A 16388-nucleotide genomic window follows, 5' to 3' on the forward strand; every position below is an offset into this window, starting at 1 on the left:
TTTGTGCCAATACGTTCATGTTGCCAAAGACCGTTTTACGTATTCAATACAAAATCGATTTTATAAAGTTGCAATTAATTTAAAAAATTTCCCCGGTTTGTTGTTGTTGCCGTTTCAACGGGCACATGAGCATATAAAGTGTTTGCCACAGGTGGTTGTAATTCTACTGCATCCACATTCATGTACACATAACCGCTTGCAAATGTGTGAACAAATTTTTCAATTGTAGTGAGACTCCTCGCTGTTTTTAATGCGTTCAGCAAAATTCGTATATTTTATACTTAGTAAGGTATGATTGATTGAACATAAAATGGAAGTTCTGCTTTTTATAGTTAATAGTAAAGAAATGTATTATAAAACTATTGCCAAATGTTGTCCTTTTTGATCACTTTTATTTTCCTGCAGATTGATTGATAACGTTGCCGATATCTTTCTGTAACTTCGGTAATATTTTTTTTTTACTTTTTCTGCAAGGATATAGCAAATATCACTTTTCTGGTGTGTATCGGGCGGAAACTCATGCTAGAAGAGAAAAATTTTTCTCCTGATGGCCGGTCTGTCTGTTCCCTTCTTTTCCGATATTTTTCATCGCAACCTTTGCCACATCGCTAGGTGTGTTCCCGTGAACACGCTCCCAAGTAGATCGCAGCCATATACCGTAGCAGCAGACCGTAACAAACCTGCTTCGCTTAGAAGGCCCGACGATGGAGCGAACAGGAAACCGGATCCGCTGTGGGAAGCCATTGCCAGGGGCCTCCAATGCCAGTCAACGTGGGGCACGACTCACCCCTGAGATAAGAGTCTCAAAGTCCTATTACGAAGCTAGCCGGGCAACATAGGTCCATCAAAAAAAAATTAAGTCAAGTTGGGAGTAATTTCTGTTTCCTAGTTATACGGGCTTTGCGGCAATTAGACATTTGTTATGGAGAACTCGTCAAAACTCCGAAAGATGATTCCTAGAGGTTATCGCTCCCACCGGAATGCAAGACAAAAAAAAGGTGTAGACATTTTGATCTGGAGAACTCGTCCAAACTCCGAAAGGCTAGTCCGACCTAAGCGTGGACTGCCAGGGTGTTCACGGTCCTCGGTGAGTACGCGTGTGAACAACCTATGAGGTCATTGCTCGGGGAGAATACTGGGCGAGATGTCCCCGACCGCCAAAACGCCCAGACAAAAAAAAGGTCCAATTGGTGGGTATAGAAAAAAAATCAAATTGTAAATTGGCAAAAGAAACGCCCTTGTTGGTTCATTGCGGACGAATATCCGAAGCATGGAAGCGACCTATCAATTTCCCGTTTAGGTCCTCGAGATCATACAATGCATTGCCTATTTTTCGAAGCACGCGACACTTCAGGTATTTGGGTAGGAATTTGGCGTTAATGCCTTGTTTAAAGTTACTTAAGGCAAAATTTCTTCGGAAAACTTCCTGACCTTCCTTATAGTTGACTTGTCTAGAGCGCTTGTTATAGGTGGTTACTCCCCTATCCTTGGCCTGATCTAAATTTCTACGGATCTGCTCACGAATATTAATCAACTTGTCAGCTCGGCTTACTACCGTAACCTGGTCTTCCCGAAGGCTGCCGAGTTTCCCTAAAATGTTGTACGTTGAGGCATGTTGGACCATGTTTTGGCCATATAACGCAAAGTATGGAGAACACTGAATCGCTGTATGAAAATCACTTCTCAAAACTGATAAAATCTCGGGTATATGCTTATCCCAATCAGTATGGTCAGGTTTATCTTTTAGGAAAATCCTAATCTTAGAAACAATTTCTCTGTTGACGCGTTCGGATGCGTTCGCTTGGGGAGAATATAGCCCCGTCCTCACGTGCGTCACCCCGTAGTTTGCAAAAAATTGGTTCATTTCCTTCGAGATAAACTGTTTACCATTGTCACTGTGAATAAACTCAGGGACCCCTACAGCCGGAAAAATTTCTGAAGTGAAGTAATTTATAACGTTAACAGTGGTAGCTCTCTGCATGGGCTTTAGCCAAACGTATTTTGAAAAATGGTCTAGTACTATGAAAAGAAATTGATTTCGCCGCTTAGATCTCGGATACGGCCCTAGAAAGTCGCAATACAACCGCTGAAATGGCCTTTCGGATTCAAAGGCACTCCCTATAGGTGGTCTCGACTGCTGATTGGTGGGTTTTACCGTTTTGCAGGTGTCACAACGCTGGACGTAGTCCCTGACGTCCTTAGCCTGCTGCGGCCAGAAGTACTTCTGCCTAACACGTTCTAAGGTTTTCAGCCATCCGCCATGGTAACTCCGGTTAGCGTCATGTGCTAATCTCACTGCTTCCTCAGTCAACCCTTTTGGCAACCATAAACGCCACAGCGAGTCTTCTTCCCCTTCCATCCCCTTACGAAACTTAACTCTTTTGAAAATTACACCGTCCACCACTCGTAAATCCGGAAGTGATTCCTCGTTTTCGGTGACGGTCCGAATTAAGTCTAAATACTCCTTGCTGGCAAATTCGGGAGAGACTAAGTCTATTTCTCCGGGTGTGGTAGTGAAAGTTAACTCGTCAACGTCAAAACGCGACAGCGCGTCTGGTACTACATTCAGGGTGCCCTTACGATGTTCCATTCTAAAATCGTATCTTTGCAGTAAGAGTGACCATCTCGCCAACCTCCCGCTCAAGTCCTTTTGTGTCATCAACCACTTGAGACTGGAGTGGTCCGTAATAATCCGAAAAGGTAATCCTTCGACATAGGGTCGGAAACGCTTCACGCTAATTATGGCTGCAAGACATTCCAGCTCGGTTACTGTATAATTGCGTTGAGCATTATTCAGCTTTTTCGACACGAATGCGATTGGATGCTCAGCGCCATCATCATCGACCTGAAACAATACTCCGCCAACACCTATTTTGGAAGCGTCACATTGTATCACGAATTCCCTTGAAAAGTCTGGTTGGGCCAAAACAGGGGCGGAACTCAAAGCTACTTTTAGTTTTTCGAACGCCTCTATAGCTTCAGGAGTGAGTTTAAACGGGCCTGCTGACTTGCGGAGACAGTCGGTCAAGGGACCTGCCAAGTCAGCAAAATTGGTAATAAATGCTCGGTACCAATTCGCCATGCCCACAAACCTACGCACTTGCCGAGGGGATTTAGGGATCGGGAAGTTTTGTATTGCTTCTACTTTTCCCGGATCCACTTTCAGACACCCGCTGCCTATCAAGTACCCTAAGTAGCGTATTTCCTTCTGACAAAATTTACTTTTTTCCACATTTATTGTCAGACCTGCATCTCTCAAACAGTTTGCCACTTCCGCTAGCAATTTTAGATGATCCTCAAAATTAGTGCTACATACCATCAGATCGTCCAGGTAGACAAAGACGTTCTCTCGCAGACGCGAAGGGATCGCCTTGTCCATCAGCCTACTCATAGTCTGCGGTCCATTGCACAGACCAAATGGCATCACCTTGAAGTGGTACAGAGGCCTCCCCGGAACTGCGAATGCTGTTTTTTCCTTAGAGGACTCTGTCAATTTGATCTGGAAGAACGCGTCTTTCAGATCAATGCCACTAATAAAATGCGTGTCCTTGAGTCTGCTCAATAAGCCGTTGATATGAGGCAGGGGGTACGAATCCTTCTTAGTCACCGCGTTGACCTTTCTCGAATCTATGCACAGCCTGACTTTGCCTGGTTTCCGGACCAGTACTACAGGACTACACCACGGGGAGTTGGATTCTTCGATAACTCCTAACTGTAGAAACCTGTCTAGTTCTCTAAAAGCTTCGGCTTGCCTCGGCGGCGAAAGAGGAAAATGCTTGCTTTTTATAGGCACAGCATCACCGGTGTCGATGTGATGCTCCACTAATTTAGTTTGCCCTAGGCCTAACTTCTCGTACGAAGGAAACGTCTCGATGACTTTTCGCAATTCTGATTTCTGTTCTGGTGACAATTCATGGAGGTTAAGTTCCTCTTCCTTTTCAAGCCTAGTCTCTAAGCACTCTACGCTCGGGAATATTTCGGGAGCTAACGCAAATGCTCTCCAAAAATCGACCCCGAAGTATGCTTCCTGGAGCAATGAGGGAACAAGGTAAAAACGAATAATCTTTGTGATATTTTTAAAAGTGACCGGTAGAGATACTGAGCCTAAAATTTTTTGCTTGTTGCCGCCTGCGGTATATACAAACGCATGTAAGGGCTGATATTCGAAGCCGTTATCCTTTAGGAATTGTACTCCATTTTTCCCTAAGATGGAGACGTTGGCTCCCGAATCCAACAACCCCACAAGAAAACTATTTTTAATTTTAGCCTTTACTAGAGGCCTTTCGTCCTCTGTAAGCGTTAACGTGGTGGCTTGCAGCAGTCTACGCTCCTGTACTCTCCGGTGGTATCTCTTCCTACACTTCAAAATATTTTCCGATACCGGGTAGTGTTCAAAAATGGTATGTCTTATGTGTTCGTACCTATGTTCCCTTTCTTCTAGGTCTGGTGAAAGTTGCGTCTGACAAGCGACATCCCTATGCTGGCGTCGCAGAATTCTGATTTGCTCGCCCATCGTGAAAGAGGACGTTCGACTCTCGGATTCAGAACTATTCGAATTGTCGGTACTATCAGGGTAAGTTATTATTACAGTCGAGGGTTTTTCCGCCAAGGTACTACTGCACCTCGGACGCTCACCATCTCCGTGCAGAGGTTCGCCCTCTGCTTCGGTGCCTGGGACGACGCCTCGAGCACTGGCTGATGTGGGAGCTATGAAGCCGAACGAGGTTCCCCCATCTTCTCGCTCGGGTACTGGTTTCCCTGCCTGCGATGGTCCCTTGGGCATTTAGGGGTAAGCACACCCTTATACCCGCATCTAAAACAAAACGGATTCCTAATGGGCTCCTCGCAGTATATATAGGAGTGGCCCATGGCCTGGCAATTCCAACATTGGATTCCGGAATAGTCCGGTCGCCTGCTGCGTCGATATTCCAGCGCCTCTAGCTGCGGATCCATCTCGCCGTCTTCGTTTTCCGTCATGCCCGGATTGTTTACGCGTGCTTCGCTTACATGCCGCCCTGGGTAAATGGCTCCCAGCAGCTTGCTCTCTTTCAGCACTTGTTCACCTCGGCGTGCTACATCGCGCAGATCATGGAGGTTCCTTACGTCCGCATTAAAAAGCATTAGCTTAAGGCTACTGTTGACGTTCCTTTTTATTATGTCAATCAGTAGAAGCTCTGACATCGGCTCCCTTAAGCGCGCGTTCAAGGAGATTATGTCCGCGTGAAACACGTCATAACACTCACTTGCCTTTTGCTTGCGCATGGAGATCTCCATCATGATCTCGTGGTCCGTTTTCAGGGTGCCAAACTCTCTTTTTAAGGAGTAGCACAAAAAGGCATATGTCGCATTTGGGTTTTGTTTTGTGAACAGCCAGTACCATTCTTCGGCTCGTCCCGAAAGGAATAGGTGGAAACTGGCCATTATTTGTTCGTCAGGGCATTGTGTGCGCTCACACAAGGTGTTTAATTTGAAGAGGAAATCGCTTACACTCCCAGTGCCGTCGAATGCGATTTTCCACTCCTGCGGTTTTACTGTTATGCTGCTTGGAGTCGGGTACATTGGCGGTACTACCGATGGCAATGGGTTACGGTCCATCCTGCTTGCGTTCCTGTGTTGCTGGTGTGCTTGCTGCGTGGATTCGAGAGCGGCGTTGAGCTGGGCCATGTTGGCTCTAATTGAGCCCATCTCTCTCCGCATTTCCTCCTGCGAAGCCTGGAACAGTTGGTGTAGCACGTCCACCCACGAGCCTCCACGAGTGGCTTCGTCCTGCATTCCTAGGAGGTTCGCCTGATCGCTGGTAGCGTCCCCAAAATTTCCAATCCCATGATTTGGTGGTAAGGCACCCGCTCCATCTGGTGCATAGTTCGACACGTTGGTCATTATCCCCGAGATGTTGTGTGGGTTTAGCAGCGATGCATTCAAATTGCTGGTGCCTACAGGTATGTCCAATTTGTCGCGGTCGTCGTTCCGGTTTGGGCCTATATTAGTCCCCGCGGGATTTCCGTAGGATCCTTCTACTGGGGTATGCACCACCAAAGGACGCCTTGCTTTCGAAAAAGCCCCCCTATTAGCACCGCCCCGGTGCTGGTTCCCTCGTAAACTGCCCGCACTCTCGAACGGAGTGTTCCGGCCCGTTTGCCCGTAGGACTGGTCACGCGACATAATCCGTTAGAAAAAAAAATTCTTTGTCAAATAGTATTAAAAAAAACCTTCTGTTCCCAGAAGATGGTTTGTTAAAAGAGGAAAAAAAGTTCATATATCTATATATAAAAAAAAATTGTGCGAGAATTAATGCAATCATTTATCAATGATCGCACCAAAATAGAAAAAAAAAATTCAAAAGCTGAAAAGAAAACGGTTAGTTATCTATAAATTTTATATGAACAATGTAGGTGGTGATGGGAACGCTGACATCCCATCATTAGAAGGCAGTAGGCCAGGCAAAAAAAATTGATACAAACACATTCATACTTGGCCCTAGTGCTCCCAACCGCAATCGAGGGGGGGTCTTAAGGCCCCCCTCCGAGTTTGGTTGGGGCCACCAGGGTCCGCTCCAGGCACACACGAGTAGGTCTCAACACGCCCAGCCGCAACGCAGGGGCAGTCTCCAGGGGCTTGCACCTGGGACTGGTTGGGGGTGTTGAGGCCTCCCGTCCGTTCTCACTGGACACCCCTCCTGCCTCCGCCGCAATGGGTGGAGCGGTTTCGAAACCGCTCCCCCAGTCTGGTGGGACAGGAAGGGGTGCCACTCTGAATCCCAGCTCAACCCGTCACAATCCAGGTGGCACTATGTGTTGCCACCTGAGACGTGGGATGAGCTGGGGTCCTACAACACATACACTCACACACTCATACCAAGACGATACAAAATTCGGCAAGGAAACAAAAAAAAAACTACTTTACAACAAAAATTTAAACCCAATTTAGCGGACATATAATTTTCCATAGCCGACTGCGGACAACATTCCGGAAACACAAAAACTCACTTACAAAAAAAAAATCAAGTGCGTTTAGCACTACCTCACTGGGTGAAATACAAAAGTCCGGAGGACAAGACGTTCAGTCCGTGGCTCCTTCCGCTACTGCCCCCAATGACCAGCCCGGACAACCTGATCCGTCTAACCATCCCACCGCAACGTAGGTGGCAGCTCTGTGGCTGCTCACTCGGACTGGTGGGATGGTCAACCTCACAGGTTGACCCGACTGACCCTCGCGGTCAGCGCTTCAGGCGCCACGTTGGGCGCCATCTGTTATGGTAACGCATCTACAGTGGAATCAGTAAGGAAGGCGGTCGGCATGATGTAGTGGTGCACAGTGGCTAGTCATTGTCGGCTGGGGCGGGTCCTTGCCAACCTTACTGTTCCTGCGCCATAAACAGAAAAAAGTTCCTATCATGCCTATCAAGACGAGCAGCTGTCAAATTCAAAAAAAAACCTAACAGAAGCGCAGAGACAACTCAAAACGCTTAAAAATTCAAAATAAAACAACATCCGGCCGAACCGGATGTCACGGACAGACCGTTGACATTCACAAATTTAAATTCAAATTCAAAAAAAACTGACGCAAAAAATACTACCGAACCGGACATGGCCGGTTACTAACGCTGAAAATCAAATTCAAAAAAAAACCGGTGAAAAACCAAACAATAACAAAAAAGCTGAAAAAATTAAAAAATAAAAAAGAAAAGGGCCGAATATACATAGGGGGCGCCGCGGGTGGTGTTGCGACGCCCGGTGCTTTACCCACCCTCAAAATCCATGGCCACCGACGCACCTGAATTTCGGTGGCCCCTTACCTGTCTTACCTTATGCCTTCTAAATAATTGGCGACGCCAGCATTCCCATTTCAATTACAAATTTATTTATACTTCATTTTCATTACGGCTTATTACTTAGGATTATGATTAAATTTATATAAGTTTACAGCTAGGTACATTAAAGTGAACTAAATGATGCCGTACAAAAAGGAGGTTCACTAGGAGTGATTAGTAAGAAAAAAAGGTATGTACATATATTCATTCCTTTTGATATAAACTTGATTTAGATCCAGGTCACATTTACTTTGGTACTGAATTCAAAAAAAAAGTAGACCATCCCAATTGGAGGGTAGGCAGGGGTATACATGGAAGCTTCCTTATACCTGCTCACTTTGTTGTGGGCATATGTCGAATAGCATTGTTTTAAATGAATATGCTTAGTTATACGTAAAGACAGACCTATTTGTTCTTACAAATCTCTTGTTTTAAACTACGAACTTTCTTCAAAATACCCTGAAACATATGCAGGTTAGAATTGACCAATAAACGTTTAGCGTTTGACGCAATACTTCAACGTCTGTACTTAAAATTTACATTTTTATTTAGGTGTACGGTGTAAATTAGGCTTTTATTTAAAATTTAAAATATATAAAAAATAAATAAATACTAGGCGCGCTATACCATCGGGGGAATACAGACCGACTTTTCTAAATTAATTATCTAAAACATGTTTACTTGCGAAGTTGAAAAATAAAGAAAACTCCAATATACATATGTATGTATGAATATACTAATGTTCAATACGAACAAATAAAAATAATCTGACACTTTTTAAATATTATATTTAAGTTTTACATTCCAAGTATGTGTATATAACATACAATTTGGCATGTCTAGTCCTTTAAGGCTAAATATACATACATAGTCAAGGTATTTATCATCATGCGTATGCATCTGATATCAAATCTTTAATTGTATTTATTATGATTTTAAATTTAATAATCCGAAATTTCCAAATTGGGTATGCCTTCTTGGTTGTCTTTCGTTAATGCAAACCTTACCTAATCTTAGTCAGAAAATTCTATACGAAATTGGCATAGCCAGGACATATGCGAAATTTTATTTAGGGTTAACACAAAGCATAGCATTAGTTTTGCGTATTTAACGCAAAGGTACAATAGTGGTGGAATTCAAACGTAATACAACGGCTGGCATTCTCCAGCTGACTAAACTTAGGCAAGTATTTCATAAGGGGGGGGGGGGGGGGGTTGCATACATATGTGCAACCTAAGTGGTCATATGCTTATATATACATATACCCCTACTCACTACGCACCTTGGTATATTTTCTAGGTGGCTGCACTCAACGCGCACTCTAATTGGGTATATGTCTATATATGCATATAACTATACCCAATTTAGGTAGCTAATCATACGTGTAAATGGGTGGCGATTAGATGTAAATAGTGTTAGTGTCGTATATCATGTTTCGTGTGCCTACCCTTATGTACGTGTACCTAGGAGTGTATGTAAGCTCCACTCAAGGGGCTTTGGAACGGACTCACCCCTTTATGTGGTTATTGCGGTAGTTGTTCTGGTTGAGGTGGCCGGCTCTGGGTGTGCCCGGCTTATTTCGTTGGGCCTATAGGTAGCGGCCTTTGCTGCTGCGGTTGAACTTGCTGTTGTTGATGTTGTTGATACTGCCGCTTCAATTCCTTGGCTGTTGTTGTTGAATCTTACCATTTGTTATTTGTGCCAATACGTTCATGTTGCCAAAGACCGTTTTACGTATTCAATACAAAATCGATTTTATAAAGTTGCAATTAATTTAAAAAATTTCCCCGGTTTGTTGTTGTTGCCGTTTCAACGGGCACATGAGCATATAAAGTGTTTGCCACAGGTGGTTGTAATTCTACTGCATCCACATTCATGTACACATAACCGCTTGCAAATGTGTGAACAAATTTTTCAATTGTAGTGAGACTCCTCGCTGTTTTTAATGCGTTCAGCAAAATTCGTATATTTTATACTTAGTAAGGTATGATTGATTGAACATAAAATGGAAGTTCTGCTTTTTATAGTTAATAGTAAAGAAATGTATTATAAAACTATTGCCAAATGTTGTCCTTTTTGATCACTTTTATTTTCCTGCAGATTGATTGATAACGTTGCCGATATCTTTCTGTAACTTCGGTAATATTTTTTTTTTACTTTTTCTGCAAGGATATAGCAAATATCACTTTTCTGGTGTGTATCGGGCGGAAACTCATGCTAGAAGAGAAAAATTTTTCTCCTGATGGCCGGTCTGTCTGTTCCCTTCTTTTCCGATATTTTTCATCGCAACCTTTGCCACATCGCTAGGTGTGTTCCCGTGAACACGCTCCCAAGTAGATCGCAGCCATATACCGTAGCAGCAGACCGTAACAGAGTTGTGCTTTTTCGTTCATTTCAGAGATTCAGTTCTTTCGTTCTTTTTCTGATGATCGAACAAGTTGTTCTTTTTGTTCTGTTGCTGTGTGTATGCAGCAATGCATTGTGTAGGTATATTTAAATGTGTTATGAATAAATAAGTTAATATATACATGTATAATTCTGTGGTCAAAAGCAATAATCGCCTAAGTCCAATGTAAAATGGTAGGACTTAGGCGATTATTGTTTGTGACCACAAAAATAGCTTCAAAAAAAAATTTCGGAAGATCCAGACACAAATTGTAAATTGAACTTTTCAAGTTTAATACATGTAATAATTAGTTTCCTACAAAAGATGTTGTTCATAAATAGTCCATACATATATTAGCCATCATCCGGTGCCAAAGAGCCTGAGCCAGATAAATAATTTTGCATGTAAATGCAACAACAACGATTTGAGCCAGATAAATCCAGATAGAAGTCTGGTTCAATTTTTGAGCCAGATAATTTGTTAATTACTTGTCTTTAGTTTGGCAACGCTGCCTTTAATAAACCTACTTTTTCAAAAATAGATGTCGCTGTTTAGCCTTTCGTCGTATGAGTTAAATGAAGAACAGCGGCGACATCTGCCTATCACATTTCACGTGTGCGAAAATATCACGACTCTCAAGTCTCTCAATGATCCAGAGCATTCCCGTGAGAATTGAGCGTGAGCCGGAGCTGTAAAACTCACTGTATGGCGGCAATTGTTGTAGCAGTGCCACACACAAAGATGACCACACATATCTTTAGTGTAAGTGGCATCATCGACATTCGTGCTCACTGTGAATTTCTGCGTATGTATGTATGAATTTACAATGTTCGCGAACGAGAAGAGAGAAAGAATAACATTAGATAAAACGAACTAAAAGAACAAATAGAACCGAAATCGAAGATCTATTTCACTTGGTTAATTGAGAGACCCGGTCAATTGAACAAGTTCAGAACGAAACGACCCAACTCGAAAGATTATCAACTATTATTGGAATATCTATTGCAATATACACTCGCAATAGATAGTAGTGTTATTATACTTAATACATATATGTTAAATATTATACTTTCTTCTTTTTATAGGAATCTTTAATATTGACCATATCAAATCTTCATAAGGAAATTTGTGTTCTGTGTCCAAATAAGGTACTTCCGAATCCTTCTAGTCTTGAACATGTCCAATTTGAATCCAATAAACCTGATTCAACGCCACCTAGTAGGCCGATTTCCGTTCCCACAGCCGCTGCTCTAAAAATGGGAGTGGGGTTTCCTCTGATACATCTCGGCCCCCCTGGTACCAAAGTAGACTCATCACGTTTAATTAGCATGCATGCGAAATCCTCACCAATAGTTAGTGGTGGCAGTGGTTCAACACCAACTACTCCAACAGTAAATGTACTAACATTTGAATGCGGCATATGTAAGCGTTCTACAGATCAGCATTTATTGGCAAAATGTGACACATGTCAATTGCATTATCACTTGAGCTGTTTAAATCCACCATTGACGCGTCATCCAAAGAAGACAAAACTTTACGGTTGGCAATGCTCAGAGTGTGATAAATCCGAAGACTCTGAGTGTGCAACTGAAATACCAAAAGGACCAAGGAAATCCCGAACCCGTTTTAATAAAGATGGTTCAATTATTGCAGCAAACGTTCTTGAGACGGAAAGCGATTGCGGACCTTCTTCGAAAAGACACTCAACTGACACTACAACTCCCAAAATGCAGATAACGAAGAAAGCAATTAATAATTTTTCAAACATAAACGAAGGTTGTGGTTCCGGAAGGACAACTCCTAAAATGAGTAGACATTCACCATCAATTTTGGCGAAAAAAACAAAATGTTATGTTCCGCTTCAAAATATAACGAAAAAACTACACCATCCAGCACAACTTCAAACTTCACCAATGAAAAAAATACGTAAGAACAGAAATGTCATTAAACGTCACCATTTTTTTACATTTTTTTATTAATTTGATAGTGCCCCAGCAAGTTAATACAATAGTTTCTGATGAGCCGTTGCTGCTTGTAATGCCGTCTAATGCGAAGCCTAGGACAACGGATGCTGTGGTAATTGCAGACCCAGATCCTTTGGCATTGCCAATGAATAATAATACTACTGTCTCATCAATGGAGGACTCATCTGACCCAAATAAACAGGCAAGAAAACAAAAGCGGAAGGATAAACACAAGAGTAGACATAATATTTCATCAGATACAGACAAGTCGCCGAATAAAGAACATAAACGTAAACATAAAAAAAAAATACATAGTCATTGTGCAGCGAATAGATATGAAGACAGTGGAGTTACTATACCAAAAATAAAGATCAAATTTAAAACACTGCCTTTACCTGGTGAGGTAACCCCAGAGGCACAGTTTTTCTACGTTTCCGCTGATATGGTGCGTTCAGCGGAAGAGGCCTCTCGTCCAACTTCCGTGGAAACAGTAGAAGATTCAGCTCCAACTCTCACTGAGGAGAGACAAATAGGAAGAGAAAAATCCGGAATTACAAATTTGTCAACAAATATTGCAGCTTTGATATCATCTCCGGCTACCCGTAAAAGTAGCCCGCGGAAAACTGCTGGTAAAAGGTATTTGCATTTGACTCATTCAAAATCAGCTGTAATGACTCCATCAACATCAAACTGTTTGTGTTGCGTATGTAAGGAAGTGGGTGTAAGTTGTAATACTGTAACTTGCGATGAATGTCATAAGCACTATCATTTTACATGTTTGGACCCACCTCTGAAAAAAACACCGAAAATCCGTGGGTACTCGTGGCATTGTGCTGATTGTGACCCTACAGATGAAGACAAAAAATAATTACTTTATGAATTATTTTAATACACGTAATATTTTTTCCCCAGTCATTAATTAAAACTTTTATATGGAATCTTCATGACACCAGATTGCACCCATTCTCTTAATTCTTATTTATCCGAAAATTTGCACATTTTTTATACGTTAAAATTTGATAGTATAAATATTTACTAAAAAAAGCGCAAGGAAATAAAGCTAATTTTCGACCACCTGTATGTAGCGGCTTGGCTAAATCGTTGTTTTTTTATAGCTTACCAATGTGAGGAATATGCCAAATGAATGGACCGAATGATTTTATGCTTTAATTACAATTATAACTTTAATGAAATAATAATTAGAAAGAGCTTAGTTAAATTACAACCGGTTGCGATGAGATGTCGAATAGAAAAGAAAGAAAATGAAAGTAAGTATATGGTACGATAACAAAATTGAATAGTTATGGAATTTGAGGTATGGTACAGGGTACCACAGTACTCCCCCTCTAGATGCGTCATCGGTATCGCAGAGGAATACTAACGTTTCTACCCGTGCGTGTAGTGCTTGTTGCTGCGGATTGTGATACCTCCTGTTGTATTACTTGTCTTGGCGCGGTGTCATCGTTGTCGACGTTGGCAAGAAATGCTGGTTTTAAGCGATCGACGCTTATGTTTGTGGTTCGCCCTCGTACAACTATTTTGAAAAATTTTGAAATTTGGTGTTAACGAGGGCCGCACTGAGTCGTTTCGCACGAATACGTGAGTAGCCGTCTGCAAAGCGGTGGTTAGGAAAGGGTGTGGCTTTGAATGGTGCGCCGTCTGTGTTGAGCGTAGCCTTTCAATTGAAGATCGAAATTGCGTTATGGCTTCGCTGGTGACTTCTTTCCATTTTACCTCTTGAAAAAATTCACCTGGGATGCGTAGTGTTGAACCGTATACCAACATGGCAGGAGAAGCATTTATGTCTGGTTTGAACGCGACTCGTAGACCCAGTAAAATCGCTGGTAAATGAAGCACCTACTTGGCTGGTTCTTGGCACAAAATAACCGATTTGAAACATCTGTGCCATCTCTCGATGATGCCATTGGACTGAGGGTGATAAGGCGTTGTTCTCAAATGACTTGCTCCAATAGTACTGATCAGTTCGGCGAATACGGCTGACTCGAATTGTCTACCACGGTCGGATGTTATGCGTGCTGGAACACCAAAGCGTGAAATCCACTGCGAAAGCAGAGCTTTGGCGACAGATTCGGCGCAGATGTCTGCCATGGGGACGGCTTCTGGCCATCGAGTGTATCGGTCGATGATCGTGAGACAATAGCGCTGTCCCTCACATAGCGGAAAGGGACCAACGATATCAATATTTATGTGGGAAAATCGTTCCTGTGGAGGCTCGTACCTTGCTGGTGCTGTCTTCGTGTGACGATGTACTTTGGACCGCTGACACGCTTGGCAACAGCGCACGAAGGACGCGATATCCTTTCGGATACCTGGCGAGACGAATTTAGAAGTGATCAGTTTAGTCGTTGCCCGTACGCCTGGATGCGATAAACCATGCACCTTTGCAAGTATGGCCCTTCGAAACTCTTTCGTTATATAAGGACGAACTGTTGTTGTTGAAGTGTCGCATACCAGCTGGCGGTCACTGTTGGGAATCGGGAAAAACTTAAGAGTTAACGAATTTTTATGGGTACCTGGTTCTTTAATCCACTGTTGAAGTTGAGTGTCGGTTTTCTGAGCTTCAGCAACCTTTGTGTAGTCAATAACTCCATCGATTGCTTCAATGCGAGATAGTAAGTCGGCTGTAGCATTCTGACTCTCTGGTGTGTGGCGAATGTCGGTGGTATATTGTCCGATAAAATCGAGCTGTCGTACTCGTCGAGGTGAAGCCTTTTCTGAATTGTGTCGGAAAGCGAACACCAAGGGACGGTGATCGGTAACGACGTAACACTTGCGCCCTTCGATCATATATCGAAAATGACACATGCCTTGGTACACTGCGGCTAATTCACGGTCATAAGTACTATGATTTTGCTGTGCGGGCGTGAGTTTTTTGGAATAAAACCCAAATGGTTGGAGTTCGCCATTTACGTTTTGGTGTAATGCAGCACCTACTGCAGTATCTGATGCGTCGACGTAAAGCGCAAGTTCGGCGTCGGGTACTGGATGTGCGAGGAGCGTTGCGTTTGCTAGTTCTGACTTGCATCGGCTGAAGGCGTCTTCTGCTTCTTGATTCCAAATTAACGGAGTGCGATCGTTTTTCATATTTGCAGTTATTAGTCTTTGGAGGTGGTGCTGGTATGAAACGGCGTTCGGCAGAAATTTTCTGTAGAAATTCAACATCGCGAGGAAACTTTTCAGCTGCTTAGCTACAGTAGGTTTTGGGAATTCACGAATAACAACAACCCTCTCCGGAAGAGGATGAATTCCTTGCGCGTTGACTAAGTGTCCCAAAAATTTAAGTTCGCTTTTGCCGAACACACACTTGGCCGTGTTAATGGCAAGATTATATTCTCGAAGACGTTGAAGGAGAGTGCGTATGTCGTTGCGATGTTGTTCGATGGACGTTGAAGCGATACAAATATCGTCGATATACGGGAACGCGCAATTAATACCTCGTAACACTTCGTTGATGCGTTGAGTGCGCTGTAATCACCACATGGTCTCCATGTACCGTCGGCTTCCTTAACCAAGTGCAGCGGGCTTGACCAATTACTGCTCGATGGGCGACAGACACCGACTTTCATTAGGTACTCGAACTCTTTTCGTGCTGAAGCTAGCTTCTCGGGCGGAAAACGTCGTGGTCGGGCGAAAACGGGCTGACCAGTTGTTATTATCCTGTGACAGGTCGTAGATTTTGTCGAAGCACTGTGTGGAGCCAACTTTGTTGTATCGGAAAATTCTGCGAGTATTGCAGCAAATGGGCATGTTGAATCGTAAGTCCTGATTTCCGCAGTTTTAAGAGTAGTTGTTGTTACAGGAGAGTGCAAATTCGTGGTGTTATCGATGAGTCGATTGCGGCGCAGGTCTACCAAAAGATCGTAATAGCGTATGAAATCCGCGCCAATGATAGGCGCTGTTACATCGGCAATAATGAACGACCACTGAAAATCTCGACGCAGGCCTAGGTCGACGTGTACTCTTTTATCCCCTATAACTTTGATTGCAGAAGCGTTTGCGGCATATAACTTTGTTGCTGTATGGCGGACATCATATGTCTTTGCGGCATATAACTTTGTTGCTGTTTGGCGGACATCATATGTCTTAGCAGTGAGAGGCAGAACGGAGACATCGGCACCCGTGTCTTCGAGAAATGTTTTATTCGAATGTTGATCGTGGACTTGCAAGCGAAGCACTTCGCACCTTTCGTTACCATCTGCCGCAGCCT

At 43.1% G+C, this 16388-nt stretch overlaps 1 protein-coding gene across 1 annotated transcript in view; it reads left to right on the forward strand.

Moving 5' to 3' along the window:
• Positions 1-13258, forward strand: part of LOC137240326 (PHD finger protein 14) — an 87501-nt gene extending 74243 nt beyond the window's left edge. The window contains exons 2-3 of the mRNA XM_067766403.1: positions 11282-12122; positions 12184-13258. Coding sequence (XP_067622504.1) covers positions 11282-12122; positions 12184-13028 — 1686 coding nt within the window. The 3' untranslated portion in view covers positions 13029-13258. The remainder of the gene's footprint in view (positions 1-11281; positions 12123-12183) is intronic.
• The last annotated feature ends 3130 nt before the right edge of the window (positions 13259-16388 follow it).

This window comes from Eurosta solidaginis, chromosome 2 (genome assembly GCF_040869045.1).
Source record: "Eurosta solidaginis isolate ZX-2024a chromosome 2, ASM4086904v1, whole genome shotgun sequence".
Classification (NCBI taxonomy): domain Eukaryota; kingdom Metazoa; phylum Arthropoda; class Insecta; order Diptera; family Tephritidae; genus Eurosta; species Eurosta solidaginis.